Here is a 22,018-nt window from a genome sequence, read left to right on the forward strand (position 1 = left end):
TTTTTGAATATAAGAAAGACGTGTTGCTGTGACATTTGAATTGCATTTGGGTACCTCATAAATAGAAAGACGAGATCATATTGCTGTCGGGTTATTCTGACTACTGGAGTGTGACGTACGTGAGCAAAGATCATAAACCTTGAGTGCTCGAAGAATGTTTATATCCCTCAAAGCTGTGATATTAAACTATAATTAAACTAAAAAGGTGTTAGCATGTGTATTGACACCTAGCACCAAATTTGAAAACTAAACCAATTTGGTTTACTTTTCATTAGTTTTCACTCTTATTGTTATAATTCATTTGCTGTTTTTTCAGAGTTTTAGTTCTGCCAATGTTAATGCACAACCTAGTATCATTTCAAAATGGTTTAAAGGTGTTATTTTTTTAAGCAGTTCAGTGGTATTGCGCTCTTTGTGGTATGTTTGTTTAATTGGTGACTTGGATTGGATTGTAAATAATTCAAGTTTTATAATCTACCATGTAGCCTATCTAAAACTAAAATGAATTAGCCATTTTTAGTTTTAGTATTTGTTGAAATCCGATGGCTCAGCGAGGCCTGCATAGCCAGCAATGACATTTCCTCTCTCAAGATCCATTAATGTACTAAAAACATATTTAAATCAGTTCATGTGAGTACAGTGGTTCAATATTAATATTATAAAGCAACGAGAATATTTTTGGTGTGCCAAAAAAAACAACAACTGTCCTTGGTCCACTTTTATTCTTAATCTATAGACTTCCCCTAGGTCAGATCATCCAACGCTATCTCACGACCAATTCGTACTTATTCTACGAGGTGGCTATTTCGTATAAATTCATACGACATCACTCGTGCGAATTCGTACGATTTGTCTAAACCCCAGTGACGGTTAGGTTTAGGGGCGGGGTTTGGGGTAGGTCATTCGTATGAATTCATAAAAAATTTTCAACTCGTAAAATACATACGATTTAGCAAAAAAACGTATGAATTAGTACAAGTGAGGTCGTTTGAATTCATACGATTTAGCCACCTCGTAAAATACGTACGAATTGCCGTGAGATCGGGTTGGATCATCCGGCACCATGGCTTTTATTTCCACAGTTATGCTGATGACACACAAATTTATTTCACTGTACAACCTAACTCTGTTTTTCCTCCCCCTTCCTTAACATCTTGCCTACACAATCTCAAAATATGGATGGCTCAAAACTACTTATTGTTGAATATGGAAAAAACTGAAATTCTACTAGTAGCCCCTAAATCCCTTGATATCACCCAACACAATTTTTCTGTAAACATTGACGGTGTCCTGGTTCAACCCTCTTCCACTATACGAAACTTTGGTGTGCTGTTCGATTCTAGGCTAAGTTTTGAACCCCACATCAATCAGCTTGTCAAGTCCTGTTTTTTCCATCTCCGCAACATTGTCCATTTAAGACCCTCACTAAATCACAAAGATGAAGAAACTGTTGTTCACGCTTTTATAACTTCACGTCTTGATTATTGTAACGCCTTGCTCTATGGTCTACCCAAAAAAGTCATAAATCGCTTGCAGTTCATTCAGAATTCAGCTGCTCGGGTCCTCACTTTTACAAAAATATCAGCTCACATCACCCCTGTCTTACAGCATCTACATTGGCTCCCTGTTAGTTACCGCATCCAGTTTAAGATTCTTACTCTAGTTTTCAAGGCTCGTCATGGTTTAGCACCTTCCTATCTCTGCGAAATGATTATCCCCTATGTCCCTGCCCGTACTCTGAGATCGAGCTCTGAAAACTTGCTTACAGTACCCAAGTTCTGTCTATCTAGTGTGGGTGGTAGGGCTTTCAGCATATCAGTTTCTAAGCTCTGGAACAAACTTCCAACAAGACCTTCGTGATATCTCTTCTCTTCAGACCTTTAAAACTGCCCTCAAAACACACTTATTCACTTTGTTTTGTTAGTTGATTGTCTGTCTCAACTTTCCAGCACTATGCTTGTTTTTTGTAAGTTTAATGTAGAGTAACCTTCTTTATCTGTTCTATCTGGTTTTTCACATGTTGTATACTGATTGAATACTTATATGTATTCATATTATATAGCAACTTACTGTAAAGCATCCTTGGGTTCCTGAAAGGCGCTAAATAAATAAAACATTATTAACAAAATAAGGACTTATATAGTGATGGCCGATTTCAAAACACTGCTTCAGGAAGCTTCGTGCGTTATGAATCTTTTGTGTCGAATCAGCAGTTTGGAGCGCCAAAGTCATGTGATTTCAGCAGTTTGGCGGTTTGACGCGCGATCCGAATCATGATTCGATACGCTGATTCATTATGCTCCAAAGCTTCCTGAAGCAGTGTTTTGAAATCGGCCATCACTAAATAAGTCGTATTTTGAAAAATATTCTCGTTGCGTTGTAATATTAATATTGAACCACTGTACTCGCATGATTTGAACTGATTTAAATATGTTTTTAGTAGATTTCTGGGCATCTGAAAGTGATAATTATCTTGCTCCCTATGCAGGCCTCTTTGAGCCATCGGATATCAACAAAAATATCTTAATTTGTGTTCCGAAGATGAACAAAGGTTTTATGGGTGTGGAACGACATGAGGATGAGGGTGAGACATTATTTTCATTTTTGGGTGAACTAACCCTTTAAAATATGCCAGTGCCATTGTTTTGTCTCAAGACACAAACCAGTAATATTTTATAATGTTTTATGTTTATAAAAGCTACTTAAATGTCCTAAATGAACCAAGGCCTAATCCTAGCTTAGTCTGTGAAACCAGGCATTGGAGTCCTAAAAATTTATTTTAGTAACCTCTTTTACCATGTTTCTGGCCTAAATTCACATTCAGCATGCCTGGGGAATCATATGATACAGGAGTCATGCAGTTCATTAGTTTTAAATGTCTTTTATTAATAAATTGCTCATTTATAATGGATTTGCATAATTTTTCTTAATCCCAAACTCTAAACAACAGAAACAACCACCTGCTGTTTACTTCACTTTTGTCTTCTGCAAATGAATCGTGCATGTACATTTTACAGCGTATTCACAGATTAATGAAGGGAGAGTTCATGTGCCTGTGAAGTGCTTGAGTTGGCGTCTGCTGTGTAATGATAAGGCGTTAATCTTCGCTCTCCGAGGAAATGATGATGCTGACTTTTACACCTTATTCCCGACTGTCAGCTCCTGTAATCCTACCCAGCACGTCTCGAGTCTGTGATCGGGTTAGTGTAAGTTCATTAAACTGGGCTAAAGTTTGATGACCAACAAGCTATTTTAAACCATACCATCAAGTACTTCTTCATTAACAGTCATTAAATTCATTAAATGACTTATTTTAAAAAACGGAATGCTGTATCACGAATAGTGTTGTCTTGTTATACCTCTTGTACAACATTCCTTTTCAGTTGCCAAAATCAACACCAGCTGATATACCAAAGCACTCTTGTACAAACGTGGTGCTCGACATGGCCGCACACCCTTGATTTGACGTCACCACCGTGATGGCTCTGCTAAAAGAGACAGTCAGCTGCTCGGGGTGCGCCTTGTTCCGACACCTATGGTTCCAGCCCCCTCCATATAGTCCTGTCTGTAAGACCACCCTCTTGCTGGCGCCCTCTGACCTTCTCAGCCTGGTATATATAGCCAGAGAGGCGACCAGAGGACTCCTGGCAGCCAACATGAAGGTCTTAGTCTCGCTCTGCGTCTTTTTGCCCCTGCTGGCACTGGCCACAGCAGGTAAGGACATTTTACTGTTTGCAATAGCTCAGTAATATGGAACCAAGATGAACTTTACTTGTCTGTAGAACCAAGTCCCAATCCCGATCTAGTGATTGTAGCTCAGTGTGCAAAGAAAAAAACTCCTGGATTCAAAGGCAAACTGAAGCAATGCATGTTAAGAGTATTCTTGTTGGGCAATATGTCAAATGGTTGGTATAAACTATAGGCCATTTGAATGAGATATGCATGATAACGGTGCCTTAAAACTATGACGGTCACCAGCCGGAGATGGGCCATGTCACCATCTGCTGAGCTATTTAAACCTGCAGCATTCAATAATAACTCTAGGCAAGGATGTTATTTTAAGACTCTGCATGTATGATTTAACAAAAAAGTTGTCTCAATGCTGAACAAATCCTATTTCATATTTACAATATGTATTCCAGTTCAGGTCTATAGAAGCTCTGAGTAGCTGATTGTGTCATGGTAGGACAAATGCAATAGGTTTATTTTCGTACGGTGGACATTTTAGCACATGCATTGTGTGTCAGCTGTTGTGAGGCATGGCACCAGCTTATGGAAATAGCTAGAGTCTTGGGAGGACCGTTAAATACTCGCTGTATTCCTGTTACTAACTAGTCCCGAGACATCCAATATCAAATTTTTCTTAAGTGTGATTGGGGGTTCTGCTAGTATTTATATGTATTCACAACTTTGGTTTTATTGACTTGCCAATGTGAGGCGACTAAATCCTCTAACCACTCCATCCCAGAAGGTCTTGTCTCATAACCCCAGGCTATAAAAGTCCAGCTACTCTAGCTTTGGATGTGATTTTCCGAAGGCTCTGGCAGCCACTTTTACCCTTGTTCCGTCCTTGGGCTCCTCTCAGGCCTGACGTGGGCCTTCGTGGGCCCAGGCTGCCGTCAGGTGTCTAAGATTGGAAGTTGTCCTGTAACCAGACACTGTCTACTATAGATTCCCCCATCATCCTCTTCCTCGCTTCCCCTCCCCTCCCACCCGCGCTTGTCTTTGGATCCAGCGTGCAGCTGCTGTCACCCTGACACAATCGCAATTTATTTATTCCCAGCCACTGGCCATATAAGGACTTGCATTATCTCAGCAGGAGGAGCCGCGGCGTTCTATGCCAGTCCATTATTGTGTGTGTGTGTGTGTGTGCAACTACAGAATTGAAGTGGTAGTTTCCTCAAATGGACAAAAATGTGGCTGATTCGGTGATTATTGTAGCATTGTCGAATGATAGTTGAAATTGGTCTACATGCTTCTAAGTTTTCGCTCATGCGTTATTGGTGAAAAAGAGTTTTCAATTTGATTGTGGGCTGAATAAAATAAAGGAAATTTTGGAGTAGCATCTTAATCTGTGGGAAGGTTGAGAGTTTTGCATGAGAGCATTAAACATGGTCGTTTTTAATGATATAATTAAGTCGAAAAAGCAAGCAAAATTTGTTTCATTTGTCAAAACTTGATCTAGGTCCAGTTGCTTTGTATTGGGGTAAAGGTTTTACGACCTTATGACCTCGCATCTGTTCGCCTTCCTCACCTTCCTTCTGTTTAGCCACATCAAAATGTCTTTTGGGAATGTTTCTTTGCTAGCATGGTGTGTGATTGCAGAAATAAATTATTTAAAAGTTCAAACCAGATTGGAATGTCTAATCTCAAGTCAAGCGTAAAGTTGCCTTTGATTCAAATCCCGTATCAAGCCAATACTCCTAAAAATAAAGAATGCTTAGTAGAGATGCCATAGAAGAACCTTTTTTGGTTCGTAAAAGAATCTTTCAGTGAACAGTTCTTAAAAGAATAATTTTTTTTTAAAACATTATAATAATCTAAAGAACCTTTTGTTCAGTGGAAAGATTCCATGGATGCTAAATGTTCTTCATAGAACCATCGATGCCAATAAAGAACCTTAATTTTTAAAGGTGAACCTTTTTGTTGTGGAAGTCGTGTCCATTGACTACACATTTGATATGGATACTCGATGCGAGTAAGGGCTCTCCCCACCTTTCAGCAATGTAGTAACGCAGGCATGTGGTGCCCCTGCTCTTTAGGGACTTCCCTCTGCTAGGAATTGTGGGATGGGCAGCCAAATGCTTATTCCATAAAAAGGCCAATGCGACGTGGCTTTACAGAAACGAGTCATGCTTTCAATCCCCTTTACCCCCTCGGTTCCATGTGATATACTTACTGCGTCCTAACTCTGATACCCATGATTCCTGTGTGGAATTACCGCCAGGAAATGATCCTGGTTCTCGGATTCAAAAATGTGTCGCCACTGCCATTTTGTGTCATGCTATTAAAAGCTTTGAAGTAACAAGCTAAAAACAGCACACAAAAACTTCTGGAATCTTTTTCTACTACAAAGTCTCTTCGTCAAATGTGAGTTTTAATCTTGGTCATCTTCACACATTTAGATTGTGATTTTAAGGTATGTAGATGTTATTAACTCTTGAGGAAACTTATTTTATGAATATCTTTACTAACTGCTAATTCTGGAAGCTCAGAGTCACACTTCTGATTGACAGAAAAAGGCCAGTGAGATTCTGCCCCCCGGGGTTCTTTCTGAGGCATGACCCATTGTGGAGCTATTTCTGTCATCAAGTCAGACCAGAACCTTGGCACCTGTTGCTATTCATGTCTCAGTGATTTGCCATAGATAGATAGATAGATAGATAGATAGATAGATAGATAGATAGATAGATAGATAGATAGATAGATAGATAGATAGATAGATAGATAGATAGATAGATAGATAGATAGATAGATAGATAGATAGATAGATAGATAGACAATAGACAAAAGATAGCCAATAGATATATAGACAGACAGACAGACAGACAAACATAGATAGATAGATAGATAGATAGATAGATAGATAGATAGATAGATAGATAGATAGATAGATAGATAGACAATAGATAGATAGCGATAGATATATAGACAAACAAACAAACAGACAGATAGATAGATAGATAGATAGATAGATGGATAGATAGACAGAAAGACAGATAGACAGACAGACAGACAGACAGACGATAGATAGATAGATAGATAGATAGATAGATAGATAGATAGATAGATAGATAGATAGATAGATAGATAGATAGATAGATAGATAGATAGATAGATAGATAGATAGATAGATAGATAGATAGATAGATAGATAGATAGATAGATAGATAGATAGATAGATAGATAGATAGATAGACAATAGATAGATAGCGTTAGATATATAGACAAACAAACAAACAGACAGATAGATAGATAGATAGATAGATAGATAGATGGATAGATAGACAGAAAGACAGATAGACAGACAGACGATAGATAGATAGATAGATAGATAGATAGATAGATAGATAGATAGATAGATAGATAGATAGATAGATAGATAGATAGATAGACAATAGATAGATAGCAATAGATATATAGACAAACAAACAAACAGATAGATAGATAGATAGATAGATAGATAGATAGATAGATAGATAGATAGATAGATAGATAGATAGATAGATAGATAGATAGATGGATAGATGGATAGATGGATAGATGGATAGATAGATAGACAGAAAGACAGATAGACAGACAGACAGACAGACAGACGATAGATAGATAGATAGATAGATAGATAGATAGATAGATAGATAGATAGATAGATAGATAGATAGATAGATAGATAGATAGATAGATAGATAGATAGATAGACAACAGAAAGATGAGAGAGAGAGAGATAGACAGACGATAGATAGACAACAGAAAGATTAGCAGAAAGTTACCACACCTCAAGATACTGTTCGGATATTGTATTTCAAGATATTTGTCAGGTTTTTATCCTTAAAACTCTTGTGTGTGTGGGACTAATGTCTTACGCATCTCATCCCAAGCCTGCGTAACGGAAGCTTGAGCCTTTATAGCAGAATAATACCACTGATACAGTGGTATTTAAAACGTATTATTTTCAAACGTATTTTGTGGTAAAAACCATGACAATAATTTTTCATTTTCATCCTATTGTGTACTATATTTATTTGCTTGGTCAGTGTCGTTGTGGGTTTTGTTTCCTTTGTGGTTGTAGACTGTAAGGACCTATTAAGATTACTGGAAACATTTGGCGAAGTGATATGGAACTGCAATGCGGGCAAGACCTGCCTAGAACTACTTTAGCCGTGCGATTCCCTGAAAATAATTGCACACCTTAGAACAGCCAATCAGATTCGAGCCATTTTATACCATCATTGTTTTATGGTACTTTTTTTATGGTACTAGCTGTTACAGCATTGACCGTTTGATTTTGTGAAGTTTAGCCGGTGTGTAATGTAATACATTTAATCCCACAGCAGCTTTGTTCAGCTGGAAATCCCTTGGCCCACTGTAAAGGTTGTGTACGCCTCTCCCTAGCTGCCGGTAAATCCTATGGGTTCAGACGGGCTCAAGGCTCACCTCCCTAATTATGTTCACATTAATTCAATTTACCTCCTGCATCTGCCAGTAGAACATGATCAGGAGCTTTTACCCTGATACACCAAGGAAAACAGCCTCTGGAACTATACTAGATCATTTGCATGATAGGTTGCTAGTTAGAAAATAAACTGCATTTTTTTGCTGATGGCTCACATGTGCTGTCAGAGGTCTAAATAATCACCTGCAGCTTTTGAAGGACCTCCATCTGTGTTTATGCTATAAACCGCTATCATAAACATTGAGAGAGCCTTTCGTAAACAGACTATTATTTAGACACCTGTAAGGTTAGCAGATGATATTAAACCTTGTTTCCTCCCAAAACGTGAATGTGTGTATTTGACCAATAAGCTGCAGACTACAGTAGTCCGATGGCATTCCAGCAGGATGAGCTATAGCAACAGCTGTGTTTTTTCCAAAGCCTCTGTTGCTAGGCGACAGACTCATTGGATGTCCGTAGACCCCACGACAGATGCTGGTGGTTTGTATATTTGTCCTTACAGTGTGTACAGGGTTAAATTAAAGCTAACCCCCAAGGACTGACATGGTGCTTTCCTAAAGTGGATATATTTGTGATTGTATATTATATTATATATTAGTGCTGGAGCTGCTGTAGTGTGCGTACTGTGATGGTACAGACTCTGGTCATGTAAATCTTTGAATGCCTTTGTGGAGATATTTAATAGATTTGATTGTATGAGCTGTGTGGATATAAACTTTACCCATACACAGCCACTAATGTCCTCCACAGTACTATGTTATTGAATAATTCATTGAAGAGATTCATTCAAAAATGCTGATTCATCCAGTAACATTACAAAAAGTCTTTATGATTGAGTCATTGAATCATTCAAGAGATTCACTCAAAAACACTGATTCATCCAGTAATGAAACGTGAAGTATCTATGAGTGAGTCATTGAATCATTCATTCAAGAGATTCACTCAAAAACGCTGATTCATCCAGTAACAAAACATGAAGCATGTGTCTCAGTCAGCTCCCTAGTTCAGTAGTCAGGACACTGATCAGGAAGTCGGCCACATTCATTTACACAATATACTGATTCACGAACTAGGAAGCTAGGGAGCTGATTGAGACACAAGGATAGTCTTTATGAGTGAGTCATTGAATCATTCATTCAAGAGATTCACTCAAAAACGCTGATTCATCCAGTAACAAAACATGAAGCATGTGTCTCAGTCAGCTCCCTAGTTCAGTAGTCAGGACACTGATCAGGAAGTCGGCCACATTCATTTACACAATATACTGATTCACGAACTAGGAAGCTAGGGAGCTGATTGAGACACAAGGATAGTCTTTATGAGTGAGTCATTGAATCATTCATTCAAGAGATTCACTCAAAAACGCTGATTCATCCGCTAATGAAACAAGTCTTTAAGTTAGTCACACTGAATCATTCATTCAAGAGATTCACTCAAAAATGTTGATTCATCCAGTAAAGAAACAAGTCTTTATGAGTGAGTCGTTGAAACTTTCATTCAAGAGATTTGTTAAAAAATGCTAATTCATCCAGTAATGAAACAATAAGTCTTTATGAGTGAGTCATTAAATCAATAATTCAAGAGATTCACTAAAAAAGGCTGATTCATCCAGTAATGAAACAAGAAGTCTTCATGATTGAGTCACTGAGTGAATGATTCAAGACATTCACTCAAAAACATTGATTCATCTAGTAAAGAAACAAGTCTTTATGAGTGAGTCATTGAATCATTAATACAAGAAATTCACTCAAAAACACTGATTCATCCAGTAAAGAAATGTGTTTATGAGTGAGTCATTGCATCAATAATTCAAGAGATTCACTCAAAAACACAGATTCAGCCAGTAATGAAACAAGTGAAGTCTTTATGAGTGAGGCATTGAATCATTCATTCAAGAGATTCACTCAAAAACGCCGATTCATTTAGTAACGAAAGTGTTTTAACACCATGGCAAAAGTTCAAGCAAAGCATGTTAACTGTTCTGTCATTGGCTGCACGGACGAGCACACAACACTATTTAGAGTCTCGTTAGCTTAGATAGCCTGCAAGTTGACCCAGGCTAGCTCGATTGCTAAAAAAAAGAAAATTTTTGTCTGAGTGATATTTTGGACAAATATTAGTTATTTGATAGCAATCATAAACATTAGCCTGATGTGTATGGCTCTGTTTGGTAAACAGGTACACTATAGTGGGCGTTCATACTGGTTTTGCACAAAAGATTAACATGACGGCACATGCTAGTCGATCAGTTGAATCAGCTCCACAGCAACTACATAAATTTATCAACTAACCATTCAGAAATGTCTCTCCATCAGTGTCTGACTCCAGTTTGAACAATGTAAGGCTGAACACCGATACTGACAATCATTTTGCCTGCGTGAGATTCTCCGGCTTTGTTGTTGAGCAACCGAAGTGTGAGCTTTTAAAGCTCCGCCTTCTTCTAGAAAAGGGGGCCGGAGACAGCAGCTCATTTGCATTTAAAGGGACACAGAAAAATGGCGTTTTTTTGCTCATACCCAAATAGGGGCAAATTTGATAAGCTATAATAAATGATCTGTGGGGTATTTTGAGCTAAAACTTCACAGACACATTCTGGGGACACCAGAGACATATATTACATCTTGTGAAAAGGGGCATAATAGGTCTCCTTTGACATTTTTATTATAGTTTACTTTTAACATTTATTTATTCAATTATTTAATTTCTTTTTTACATTGTACTGTGTTCGTACTGGATTGTTTTATACTATAGGCCTTTTCTGTATACGCAGATTAGCATTTATTAGCAAACCCCTCCCGACTCCCACACTGTTCACAGTTCGTCCATTTAAACTGCACACCTCGTCACTAACCTTTCTCTGTTTTAGCGCCATGCTGAGCTCAACGTTACAGGGCTGTATTTTTAGCAGCTTGACTTGGCCGGCGTCGGCTGAGCACTTGTATGCTTTAACTAGCACGTCGTGTCATCACAACAGGCCTCCAGCCTCTGGTGCCGAGAGCACCATCTGTTCCTCACTCTTCTCAAGCTCTGCTTCAACAATATGGCATTGCATTCGCCGGGGCGTCTCCTCAGCGGGCTGGAAAAACGTGTGAAGTGCTCAGCTGTAGAATCTGACCGCGGCGAGTCATTGTAAAGTCTACAAAAGCTGAAATATAAAAAAAATAAAAGGTCACCAGAGGGCAGCTGTGGAAAGTGTGAAATAATGCTGTTTTGTTTGCCACCCCTGTTGGAAATTTCAGCTAATGCTGGTTTCGGATAATGTTATTTGCTTTTAAACTGTTTCTGGCTAGTCAAAGCCGGTCATTTATGTTAGTTAGCTTAGTCAAACTTAAAAAAGCTAAGCCAAACTGATCAAAAGTTAGAGTAAAGGCATTTACAATGTTACAAAACATTTCTATTACTTTTTTTTAATTAGTTATATGAATTTCTTTGGTTTTCAGTTGTTTTTACTTCCATTCACAAAGACCCGCCCCCTTTAGTTACTGTTGCTACGTCCGACATCACATTCTCAAGCAGTGAAAAATACATCTCCGAGCAAAGAGGACACTGCCAACGTGTCGACAAACAAGACAGAACAGGTTACGTTTGATATGAAACAAAGTTTCAAACTGAAAATTGTGTATTTTTTAAAGAAATATAAACAATAAATGCCATTTTGTGGCTCTTTAATGTGTCATGACAGATCACTGTAGTGCCTTAGTTCAAGCGGCTCGTGAACCGATCATCTCTTCCTACTAGTTCATTTACAGCATCAAATAAACATGAATGAACATCAGAAGGTATGCTGTTTCAACCGCAGAAAGACGTCAGTACACACCATTTTTCAAGTTCAAGTCCACCAACATTAATCTACTCTCCTGACTGCTTTGTCGGACAAAATGGCGGATTCGTCATTATGATTGGTTATATCGCCTGTCAGTCAAACTGTCATCGAAGGCTCAATTCAAATTCAGTTATTTATAGCAAACAACGTGTGCCCGTCACTGGTTTGATCAGCCTGAGATGAACTCTAAAGATATATCCTGGTGCAATGTAAACAGATGTCTGGCCCTTCAGAAACCTGCTGCCCTACATTCACAGATGGTTTTTACATTTGTGTTGCTGCAGGTTGATAAGCATATATTACTTGAGCTGTTAGTTATTTCCGTCGACAGCCAAAGAGGAAGGCTAACGCATGCCTAAGTTAGTTTCAAATAAGCAAATAAATGCCAATGGACACCCGAGAACAAAATAAATACGCCGTTTAGCTGGATGGGCCAGTAGGGGGATTGTGGGAAGGGATGACAGATGATGTGGACGGCATGCAAAGAGCCAAACTGAACTTCTAGAGCTTTCCAGGCAAACTGCATAGTAACAAGTACTCTGAATGCTTCACATGAATCACATCGGTCTGTGCTAAAGATTATGGGAGTTTTTGCAAATAGCTCAAGTGTCATTAATTACTCACCCTCATGTCGTTCCAAACCTTTAAGATATTAAGATATTTTTGATGAAATCTGAGAGCTTTCTATCTCTTTTTTACACAACTATCACTTTGATGCGTCAAAAAGTTAATAAAGAGAAAAGTAATCCATATGAATTGAGTGGTTTAGTCCAAATTTTCTGAAGAGACATAATCGCTTTATATGAAGAACAGACTGAATTTAGGCTTTTATTTACATATATGAGGGTAATTAATGACAGAATTTTTATTTTGGGATGAACTAACCCTTTAACAGGTGCCCTCTTTAGTGTCTTGCTTTAAAACTAGTACTAGGATTTTTACCATTAAATCCTCATGTGTTTCGTAAGTAAACATGTATAGAAAACAGTACATACTGCGATACAGTGTGTGTTCTTGGGTGCATAAGGGCAACTGCCCACTGCTGGTTATTTTTAGGATGAGGTGTCTGTTATCTGCCTTATTATCAAATAATCCAACCATTTGTTAGCCATGTGTCAATCACTGAAACCAGGGAGTCCCCCATATTCACCAACTCAACCATGTTATGAAACCAAGGCAACATTACGCTTGACCACTGTTTGATTTATTTTTTGGTCTGATATTCTAAAATGAAACTGATCAAAGTCTGAAATAGCATACAGTACACAAACATGACGGTTCGGCACATACCTTGGTATTGAAGTCACGGTTCGGTAAGGGTTCAGTACAGCAGGGGGGAGAAAACTAAACATAAAATTGCTTCTTTTTTCTTCTTTTTTCTTAAATGGTTTCTTGAACAAATACAGTCATAAATTCAATTATAATTAACATAAAAACAAAAAAATATAACAACCTCAAACAACAAACAAACCTCAGCTGTAAACTATATACAGGGAGCCCTTGCACACTACTATAATATTAAAGATAACAATTAACAACTGAGTTATTAACATGCTGTGGACACTTAATGACTTGCCTAAGGTAAATGTAATGCTATGTGAGATTATTCTCAAGCTGTTTTATGAAGTCTTACCGCAGTTGAAACGCTGATTACACGTAAACATATTTATGCATAGATCATCTATTCTTCTTCTTCTGTGCTTTTTGTGGTGGTTAGCAAACAGCATTGCATTACTGCGCGCCCCCTTCTGGGTTGGAGTGCGGATCACCTGTGACCGACTATATTTGTCGTCTGACTGTATGAAGTGAACTGTGACAGTTTAGGACAAATACATTTTATACCCCTAATATATAATTTAAATGTAATCTGGAGGTACTACATTTGCCATGTTGTCATTATTATGTGATATACAGTGTCAGTTGTGTTGTTTCACTGCCATTCACAAATCCTCTCCAGAGGCCTGTTTTTCGAATACCATGTATTCAGACATACTACTCTTTTGGTGTACTGTTTTTTTCCTTCTATATAGTAGGGAAGGATTTGATTTTAGACACAGCCAAAGACTTTCACTTTGCAATACATTTCAAATAAACACTGTTCTTTTGAACTTTCTATTCATCAAAAAAAATCCAGGTTTGATAAGACTGATCAAAGTCAATTTGTCAAAACAAAATTGAAATGTTTTGTTAAACAGGAAACGTAATGGATGTTGTTGTGTTCTCTTCACCTCCTTCCTCTAAAAGAGATGTCGTGCTGCTAATATGAGAGGAACTTGTAATGAATGGCAGCACTGCTAAATATAAACGTGGAGACATGGTTTCTTCCCATTAGACTCCATTTATGTCTTCGCTCCTGATAACAGCAGCCTGGCAGGAACACCCAGAGGCATTGTGGGTAAATGTCTACGAACAAGAGGGAAGATTGTAGCATGAATATTAATATTCTGACAATAATAGTACAACAATGCCCTGATGAGAAGTGTGCTTGACAAATGTTGACAGCAAATGTAAGGAAAGCATTACTATTGTTAACTTATGGAAATCAATGACGGCTCAGATTACATGTTTCTTGAGACTGTGCTTATGATTCTTTTTGTCTGATGGACAATAAGGGCACATTTACATGACAACGATGTACTAAATATGGAAAAATATTTCCTTCATGTTTTTCGCGTGCACGACAACTTTGTCAAAATGATCCCCGCTCACACAGATCCACGAAAACCATAAAATCCACTGTAATTATTCATGCCAGGCCAGTAGATGGCAATGTCACTTTGTAAAGAAACACTATGTGCCTATTAGACTGAATACGTAAATGACGTCACCGTTTTTACAAATTTGTGTTTTTGTAGTTTACATGGAGATGATAATGGTATTTTCAAAAACGTGCATTTTGAAGCCCATTTTTAAAACTGTTGTTGTGTAAATGAATGGCCAAAACGCATATTTTTTTTCCCGTTTTTAGTTGAAAGTGGTATCATGTAAATGGCCCATAAAATGGGTGAAAAAAAATCCCAAAATATACAAAACACATAAGCACCCAGAACACCTTAGCAAGCACATCGTGTCATTGCAAGTTTTCAAAGGCAAATGTGTAAATAAATGTCGTTTTGAAACTCAATGAAAGCCTTGAACAAGTAGTTTTCATTAAAGGGATAGTTCACCCAAAAATGAAAATTACCCCATGATTTTCTCACCCTCAACCCATCCTAGGTGTTTATGAAGAACACAGTCGGATTATATTAAAAAATACTCTGGTTCTTCCAAGCTTTATAATGGTAGTGAAAGGGGGGCATGTTTTGAAGGCAAAAAAAAAAAAAAAACATCCATCCATCATAAATATAATCCATACGGCTCCAGGGGGGTAATAAAGGCCTTCTGAAGTCAAGTGATGGGTTTTCGTAAGAAAAATATCCTTATTTAAAGCTAAATTTAAAGGTGCCCTAGAACCCCTGAACGTGTCTGTGAAGTTTCAGCTCAAAATACCCCATAGATTTTTTTTAATTAATTTTTTTAACTGTCTATTTTGAGCCATTATTACATATGCACCGATTAAGCGTGCGGCCCCTTTAAATCTCCCGCTCCCCCGCAAGCTCTCAACTGCCTTAAACAGCAAACACAAAGTCCACACAGCTAATATAACCCTCAAAATGGATCTTTACAAAGTGTTCATCATGCATACATCGATTCCTGTGAGTATAGTAACGTTATTTATTTGGATGTTTGCATTTGATTCTGAATTAGTTTGAGGCTGTGCTCTGTGGCTAACGGCTAATGCTACACTGTTGGAGAGATTTATAAAGAATGAAGTTGTGTTTATGAATTATACAGACTGCAAGTGTTTAAAAATGAAAATAACGACGGCTCTTGTCTCCGTGAATACAGTAAGAAACAATGGTAACTTTAACCACATTTAACAGTACATTAGCAACATGCTAACAAAACATTTAGAACAACAATTTACAAACATCACTAAAAAAAACATGATATCATGGATCATGTCAGTTATTATCGCTCCATCTGCCATTTTTCACTGTTGTTCTTGCTTGCTTACCTAGTCTGATGATTCAGCTGTGCAGATCCAGACGTTAATACTGGCTGCCCTTGTGTAATGCCTTTTATAATGTTGGGAACATGGGCTGGCATATGCAAATATAGGGGGCGTACACCCCAACTTTTATGTAACAGTCGGTGCTATGTTGAGATTCGCCTGTTCTTCTGAGGTCTTTTAAACAAATGAGATTTATATAAGAAGGAGGAAACAATGGAGTTTGAGACTCACTGTATGTAATTTCCATGTACTGAACTCTTGTTATTTAACAATGCCAAGATAAATTCAATTTTTCATTCGATGGCACCTTTAACTATAATATCTAGCTTCAGGTAGATGGCCATTTTCATTTTTGGGTGAATTATCCCTTTAAGAAATTTTGCATTGTTGTTATATTTATTCTAAGACAATTCACTTTCATTCATCAAAGAATCCTAAAAAAAAAAAAGAAAAAAAAAAAGTATCAGTTTCAAAAAAAAAAAAAAAAATTAAGCAGCAACAACTTTCAACATTTGATAATCTAAAGTAAGACTGATCAAAGTAAAAGACTTTTGTTTTGTTTAAGAATAAATGTTTCTTGAGCACCAAATCATCACTTTTATATTGTTACCAAAATAAATTCCAAATAAATGCTGTTTGTTTGAACCTTCTATTTATCAAAGAATCCTGAAAAAAAAAATGTCAAGGTTTCCAAAAAAAATTGAAAACATATGCTTTTACAATCTGAGGCAGCGATCACACTCTCATGGTCAAATTAACATTTTACGAGGTGTTTTAAAGTCTGTAAAACTCATTGTAAATCTCTGTTTATCTGTCCAGCAATACAGCCATCAGCTCACAAATAACAAATAGCTTGTCGATGCACCTTGGCAAAGACTAAAAGACTGCGTTTTATCACAGGATACTAATCACAGAGACCTCAGGAAGACCTGCTGCAGTCAATTATGCTCTGTTGTGGCTCACTGGGCAAGATTTCCTCAGGCTTCAAATGAAGTTTTAACGTGTGTGTGTGTGTGTGTGTGTGTGTGTGTGTTTCTCTGCAGAGGAGGAAGCCGTTCTGGAATCCATCCTGAGAGACAGATCTCACATCGAGGAAACTCTGAGGCTCGCAGCAGATGATAAAGCAGGAGATTTTGCTGGTGAGGACGTGATACTCACATAAATTTCATTACAGTTTACAGGCTTTTCACTCTATGCTAGCAGGTGAATGTTGTCTTTTACCTTCGGTTGAGCAACATTTCACACTAGCCTGCTAAAAAGATATACAACTCAACCACCTGGTTTAACCCAAGAGTTTTCAAACTTTTCAATGCCAAGGACCTAGAAATATGAGGATCTGCTTGCAAACCTCCCCTTTCCTAAAATATAAAACAGCAGCTAAATGTTTACTGTATAAGAGAAATATTAAGTGTGATATTTCTTATGATTTGTGTGAGAAAATATAAAACTGGAATGTTATCAAATTGTCCATGTGTTAAAAACCTTGTTAACCATTTGTATTTTATCAATAAACAAAATGTATTAATATTAATAAGTTAATATAAGTAATATAAGTTAATGATAAAATATAAATTAATATTCTTTTTAAAAGGACCCTTTTTTTCTGCGGGCCACCAGTGATTTTACTGTTGACTAAAACAATTAAAAATTATTTTTATTAATGGAAATATAGCTGTAATAAATATTTAAATAAATATATGTTGAAAAACCTGAACTGAAAAAATAAATAAATAAATAAACAAAAATTAGAAATGTTGCCTTGCCAATAACTGAAATTAAGTTTAAGCTGAAATTACTAAAATTACTATAACTAAACAAAATTTTAAAATTAAACCATGTATATATGTATACACTTTTTGAATTCAATTTGAATAGCACTTTACACAAACACACACACACACACACACACACACACACACACAAATAAATAAATAAATAAATAAAAAGATTTCTTTTTTGTGTAAGTAAATATAAAACTGGAATGTTATCAAATTGTCAATGTGCTAAAAACCTTGTTAACCATTTTTATTTTATTAATAAACAACATGTATTAATATTAATTTAATAAGTAATAACACAAGGCAAAAACAAGGCAAGTAATAAGTAATATTATTAATGAAAATATAGCTATAATAAAAAAAAACAAAATAAAATAATAGTTAAAAAACTGAACAACTGAAAAAAACAAAAATTAGAAATGTTGCTTTGGCAAATAACTGAATCTAAGTTTAAGCTAAATTACTAAAATAATAATAAAAATTAAAAAATAAAAGCTATTCATATAAAATCGCATAACAAAATTGCTAAAACTAATTCAAAATATTATTATAAATAAATAAGCTATAAGTAAGCAATAAGGTACTCGAGGCTAGTGCTGTATTGTGAATAAGTCACGGATGAAGGGCCTTGTTAGGCTACGAATCGACCCCTTCAGCCGTGACGTATTCATGATATAGCACTAGCCTCGAGTACCTTACTGCTTTTATAAAACGGTTACCACACAATACAAATATTAAAGCCAGAAATGTATCAATGCAACTTTAATGAAGTAAAATCACTAAAAGCCTTCCTTCCACCCGAAAAAAATAGTCCCTGACCGTGAACAGCAACAGAAGTTACATTATTACGCCATTAGATGGCGGCAAAGACTGTCTTTATGAGTGTGTCAGTCAGTAGCGAAGACTTTTATATTGAAAAGACTGAATTGTTGAGAACACAGAACAAGACGCAACTGATAAATGCTTTGACCAGCGCTGTCAGTCACGGGAAAACCCCTTAACTGTTAAAAGGACAAGATATTGCAGTGGACATTTAAACAGATGTTTTATCATGAACATATGACTGACCTGAAGGAAAACGCTAAATCTGAATGCAGGTAATAAACTCGCTCACTTGATCTTTATCTCACAATACTCTTCTACATAATACATTAAGCTTCAATGAACATTATCAACTGAGAACAAACAGTTTACGTTGCTAAGAGTGGTTGCTAAGGGTGTTGTGCAGTGATACACATAATCGTTGGGTGAAGCGGTCATAACCTTGATTTATCGTGAATAAAACACAGCTATTGACCAATCAGAATCAAGGACAGGAACTAACCGTTTTATAAATAAATATAAATGCACTGCTTGGCATAGTTTGAAAACTCCTGGTTTCAACTATACACTCAATCTCAAACCACTAACTAAAAGTCAAGTCAAGTCACCTTTTTATATATCGCTTTTTACAATGCAGATTGTGTCAAAGCAGCTTTACATTGATAACTGGTACATAATTTGGCTGCACAGCAGCTCTTAAATAATAGTGTCTATGCAGGCAGAACAAAGCACTGTTGAATAAATGTCAAGAATACTATATCAAATGTCAAGTCAAATGTCACGTGTCCCCAGCTAAGCAACCCAAAGGCGACAGCGGCAAGGAACCCAAACTCCATCAGGTGACATCAAGTGGCAAACAAGTGGCAAATAGAAAAAAACAAACCTTGGGAGAAACCAGGCTTGGTCGAGGGGCCAGTTCTCCTCTGGCGAACAGTGCTTTGTTACAATCAGGTTGCTATCATAAGTCTGATAGGATCGCAACAATCAAAGTAAAACTACAATACTGAAGCTGTTTGAGGAGGCAATATCTTTTAAGTAAAGTCAGGTATTATGATTTGTTTTTACGATCACAGCAGCATTTATCTGGCACAAAACAATAACCCTGCTAAAATAAAAAAAATAAAAAAGAAAGAAAGAAAACAACTACCTTATAAGCAGTTTGCAGGTTGGGAAGCATGAAAACTTGTTGAGTCATTGCTGCTTGTGAATTGAACTTGCCATAAAGGAGGGCAACGATGGATTATTCAGTCCATGTGACATATCAACTACCAGGAGAAAATAGTTATCTAACTCAGCGGATCCATTCCAAACTGAAGGACTACCTCAGAAAGGCACGTCAATGTTTTTAGGTTTATTTACATTGCCGTCTCCTCTCATTTCCTTCCCAAACGCTTTATCCACAACAGCATCTGCAGTCTTTCCTCTCTGCGCTCTACCCGTGTGTCTTGTGCTGGATGTCAAACTCAGCTTTCGCTCTTTGTTTATTCTGTGTTTTCATCCTTCAGCTGCGTTGCAGAGGCTGAGAAAGATCTACCACAACTCCATCAGGCCCATGGAGCAGGCCTACAAGTACAATGAGCTGAGGCAACATGAGATCTCAGGTACCGGCAGCCTGCTTTCACCGCTGTCTCCTGTGTGTGTTTGTCTACACGCAAAAATATTTAGGCCAACATTTAAGATTTATGCATTTGAATTGCATATGAAATTTCCATCCATTACACAGTTTTAACATAAACTAATAAACTTATTGGGATGCATATATTTGTTCTTTCTTAATTATGCTTTTATAGGGATTGAATCAAAGACTTTAGATATACAAAATGGCGCATTCATATTACTAATGAACAGTGTTGGGGAAAGTTACTTTTAAAAGTAATCCGTTACAATATTGCGTTACTCCCTAAAAAAGTAACTGATTGTGTTACTTAGTTAGTTTTTTGGGAAAGTTACTTTTGCTTTACTACTTCTCACCTGGGCCTGTTTGTTTGTTTTTAATAACAAAACTTCTCTTTTTTGTAAATGTAAAGGCCTTTTCACACCAAAAATTAAATAAATAATCCTCAGGGTAAATGAAATGCAAATGAACGCCTGTAGAGGCCAATAAATGGGAAAACAAAGTAACTTGTGTTACTTATTTAAAAAAGTAACTCAGACATTTTGTTGTAAATTTAAAAGTAATGCGTTACTTTACTAGTTACATTAAAAAAGTAAAAATTGACTTTCAGTAAAAATTTTATAATGTCATACTTTAAAAAATATGGCAATATCGCAAAATATCTTGAATAATAAGTGACAAAATGTATAGACAATGAGATTTAATATTTTTATTTAATTTATTATATTAGGTCATTCAAAGACCTTAAATTTTGTTTAATTTTACTAATATTTGTCAGAGTAATTTATTTATTTTATTATTATGTTTTGCTATTATTATTATTTTAATCACATATAAAATTTCCATCCATTTGGATTACGGATTACACAGTTTTAACAAACAAACTAACTTATATGGGTAATACATAAGTAAAATCATGGCATAGTTTATTATTAAATATTTGCTTATATTTCATTTAACATGGTTAAACTATGTCTACCTGTGGAACAAACAATATTCCATTAGTTAAAATGTATGAGACTAAAAGAAATTGAAAGAAATATATAAAACTCATTCAGTTTATTGCCATACATAATGAAATGCATATGCGTTTCTTACCCATTTCATTTAAGTTTATTAGTTTGATTATGATGAAACTATGATCCAAATGGATGGAAATTTTATATGCAATTCACACACATACATCTAGGCCACAAATATTTGTTTTGAGTGTAGTTTAGCATTATATGAATGTTGATTGGTACTTCATCACCATTATATCATTCTCCATCATCCAAACCACTGAGCATTCATCATCATATTCATGAGGAAGAACCCAGGGGTTGCTGTTTTGAAATATTAATGTCTTTAAATGCTGATGCAATAATTGATAAATAGTTCTGAATTACCTTTCCTAAACTCAAAACCATGGCCACTGTTTGCGTTCTTGGCCCAGTAATTGTCGCCTGCAGCAATAATTAAACATCAATTTCTCAGTGATGTACATCAGCAAATGTGGTTCTTTCATATGAGTATTTCATTTCACTCACAAAAGTTCCAGATACATCAGAGCTGATAAATAAAATCCCTCTGCAGGAATAATTGAAGCTAAATGAGAAATGCTGCCTTGGCAACTAGCTGAAATAAAATAGATTTTAGTTTTTTTAATTAATTTAATGTGTGTGTGTGTGTTTTTTTTTTAATGGTTTTAGTTTTAGGGCATGTTTACACAACAATAATGTACTAAAAACGGGAAGGTTTTCGTGTACAGATG

General features: G+C 36.4%; 1 protein-coding gene across 2 annotated transcripts in view; it reads left to right on the forward strand.

The window, feature by feature from the left end:
- The first annotated feature begins 3,464 nt into the window (after positions 1-3,464).
- The window catches only part of srl (sarcalumenin), a 41,724-nt gene continuing 23,170 nt past the window's right edge, over positions 3,465-22,018 (forward strand). For both annotated transcript variants that reach the window (XM_067371486.1, XM_067371495.1), the window contains exons 1-3: positions 3,465-3,714; positions 17,094-17,189; positions 20,156-20,251. In XM_067371486.1, the coding sequence (XP_067227587.1) occupies positions 3,480-3,714; positions 17,094-17,189; positions 20,156-20,251 (427 nt within the window). In that variant the 5' untranslated portion in view covers positions 3,465-3,479. The remainder of the gene's footprint in view (positions 3,715-17,093; positions 17,190-20,155; positions 20,252-22,018) is intronic.

This window comes from Chanodichthys erythropterus, chromosome 3 (genome assembly GCF_024489055.1).
Source record: "Chanodichthys erythropterus isolate Z2021 chromosome 3, ASM2448905v1, whole genome shotgun sequence".
Lineage (NCBI taxonomy): Eukaryota > Metazoa > Chordata > Actinopteri > Cypriniformes > Xenocyprididae > Chanodichthys > Chanodichthys erythropterus.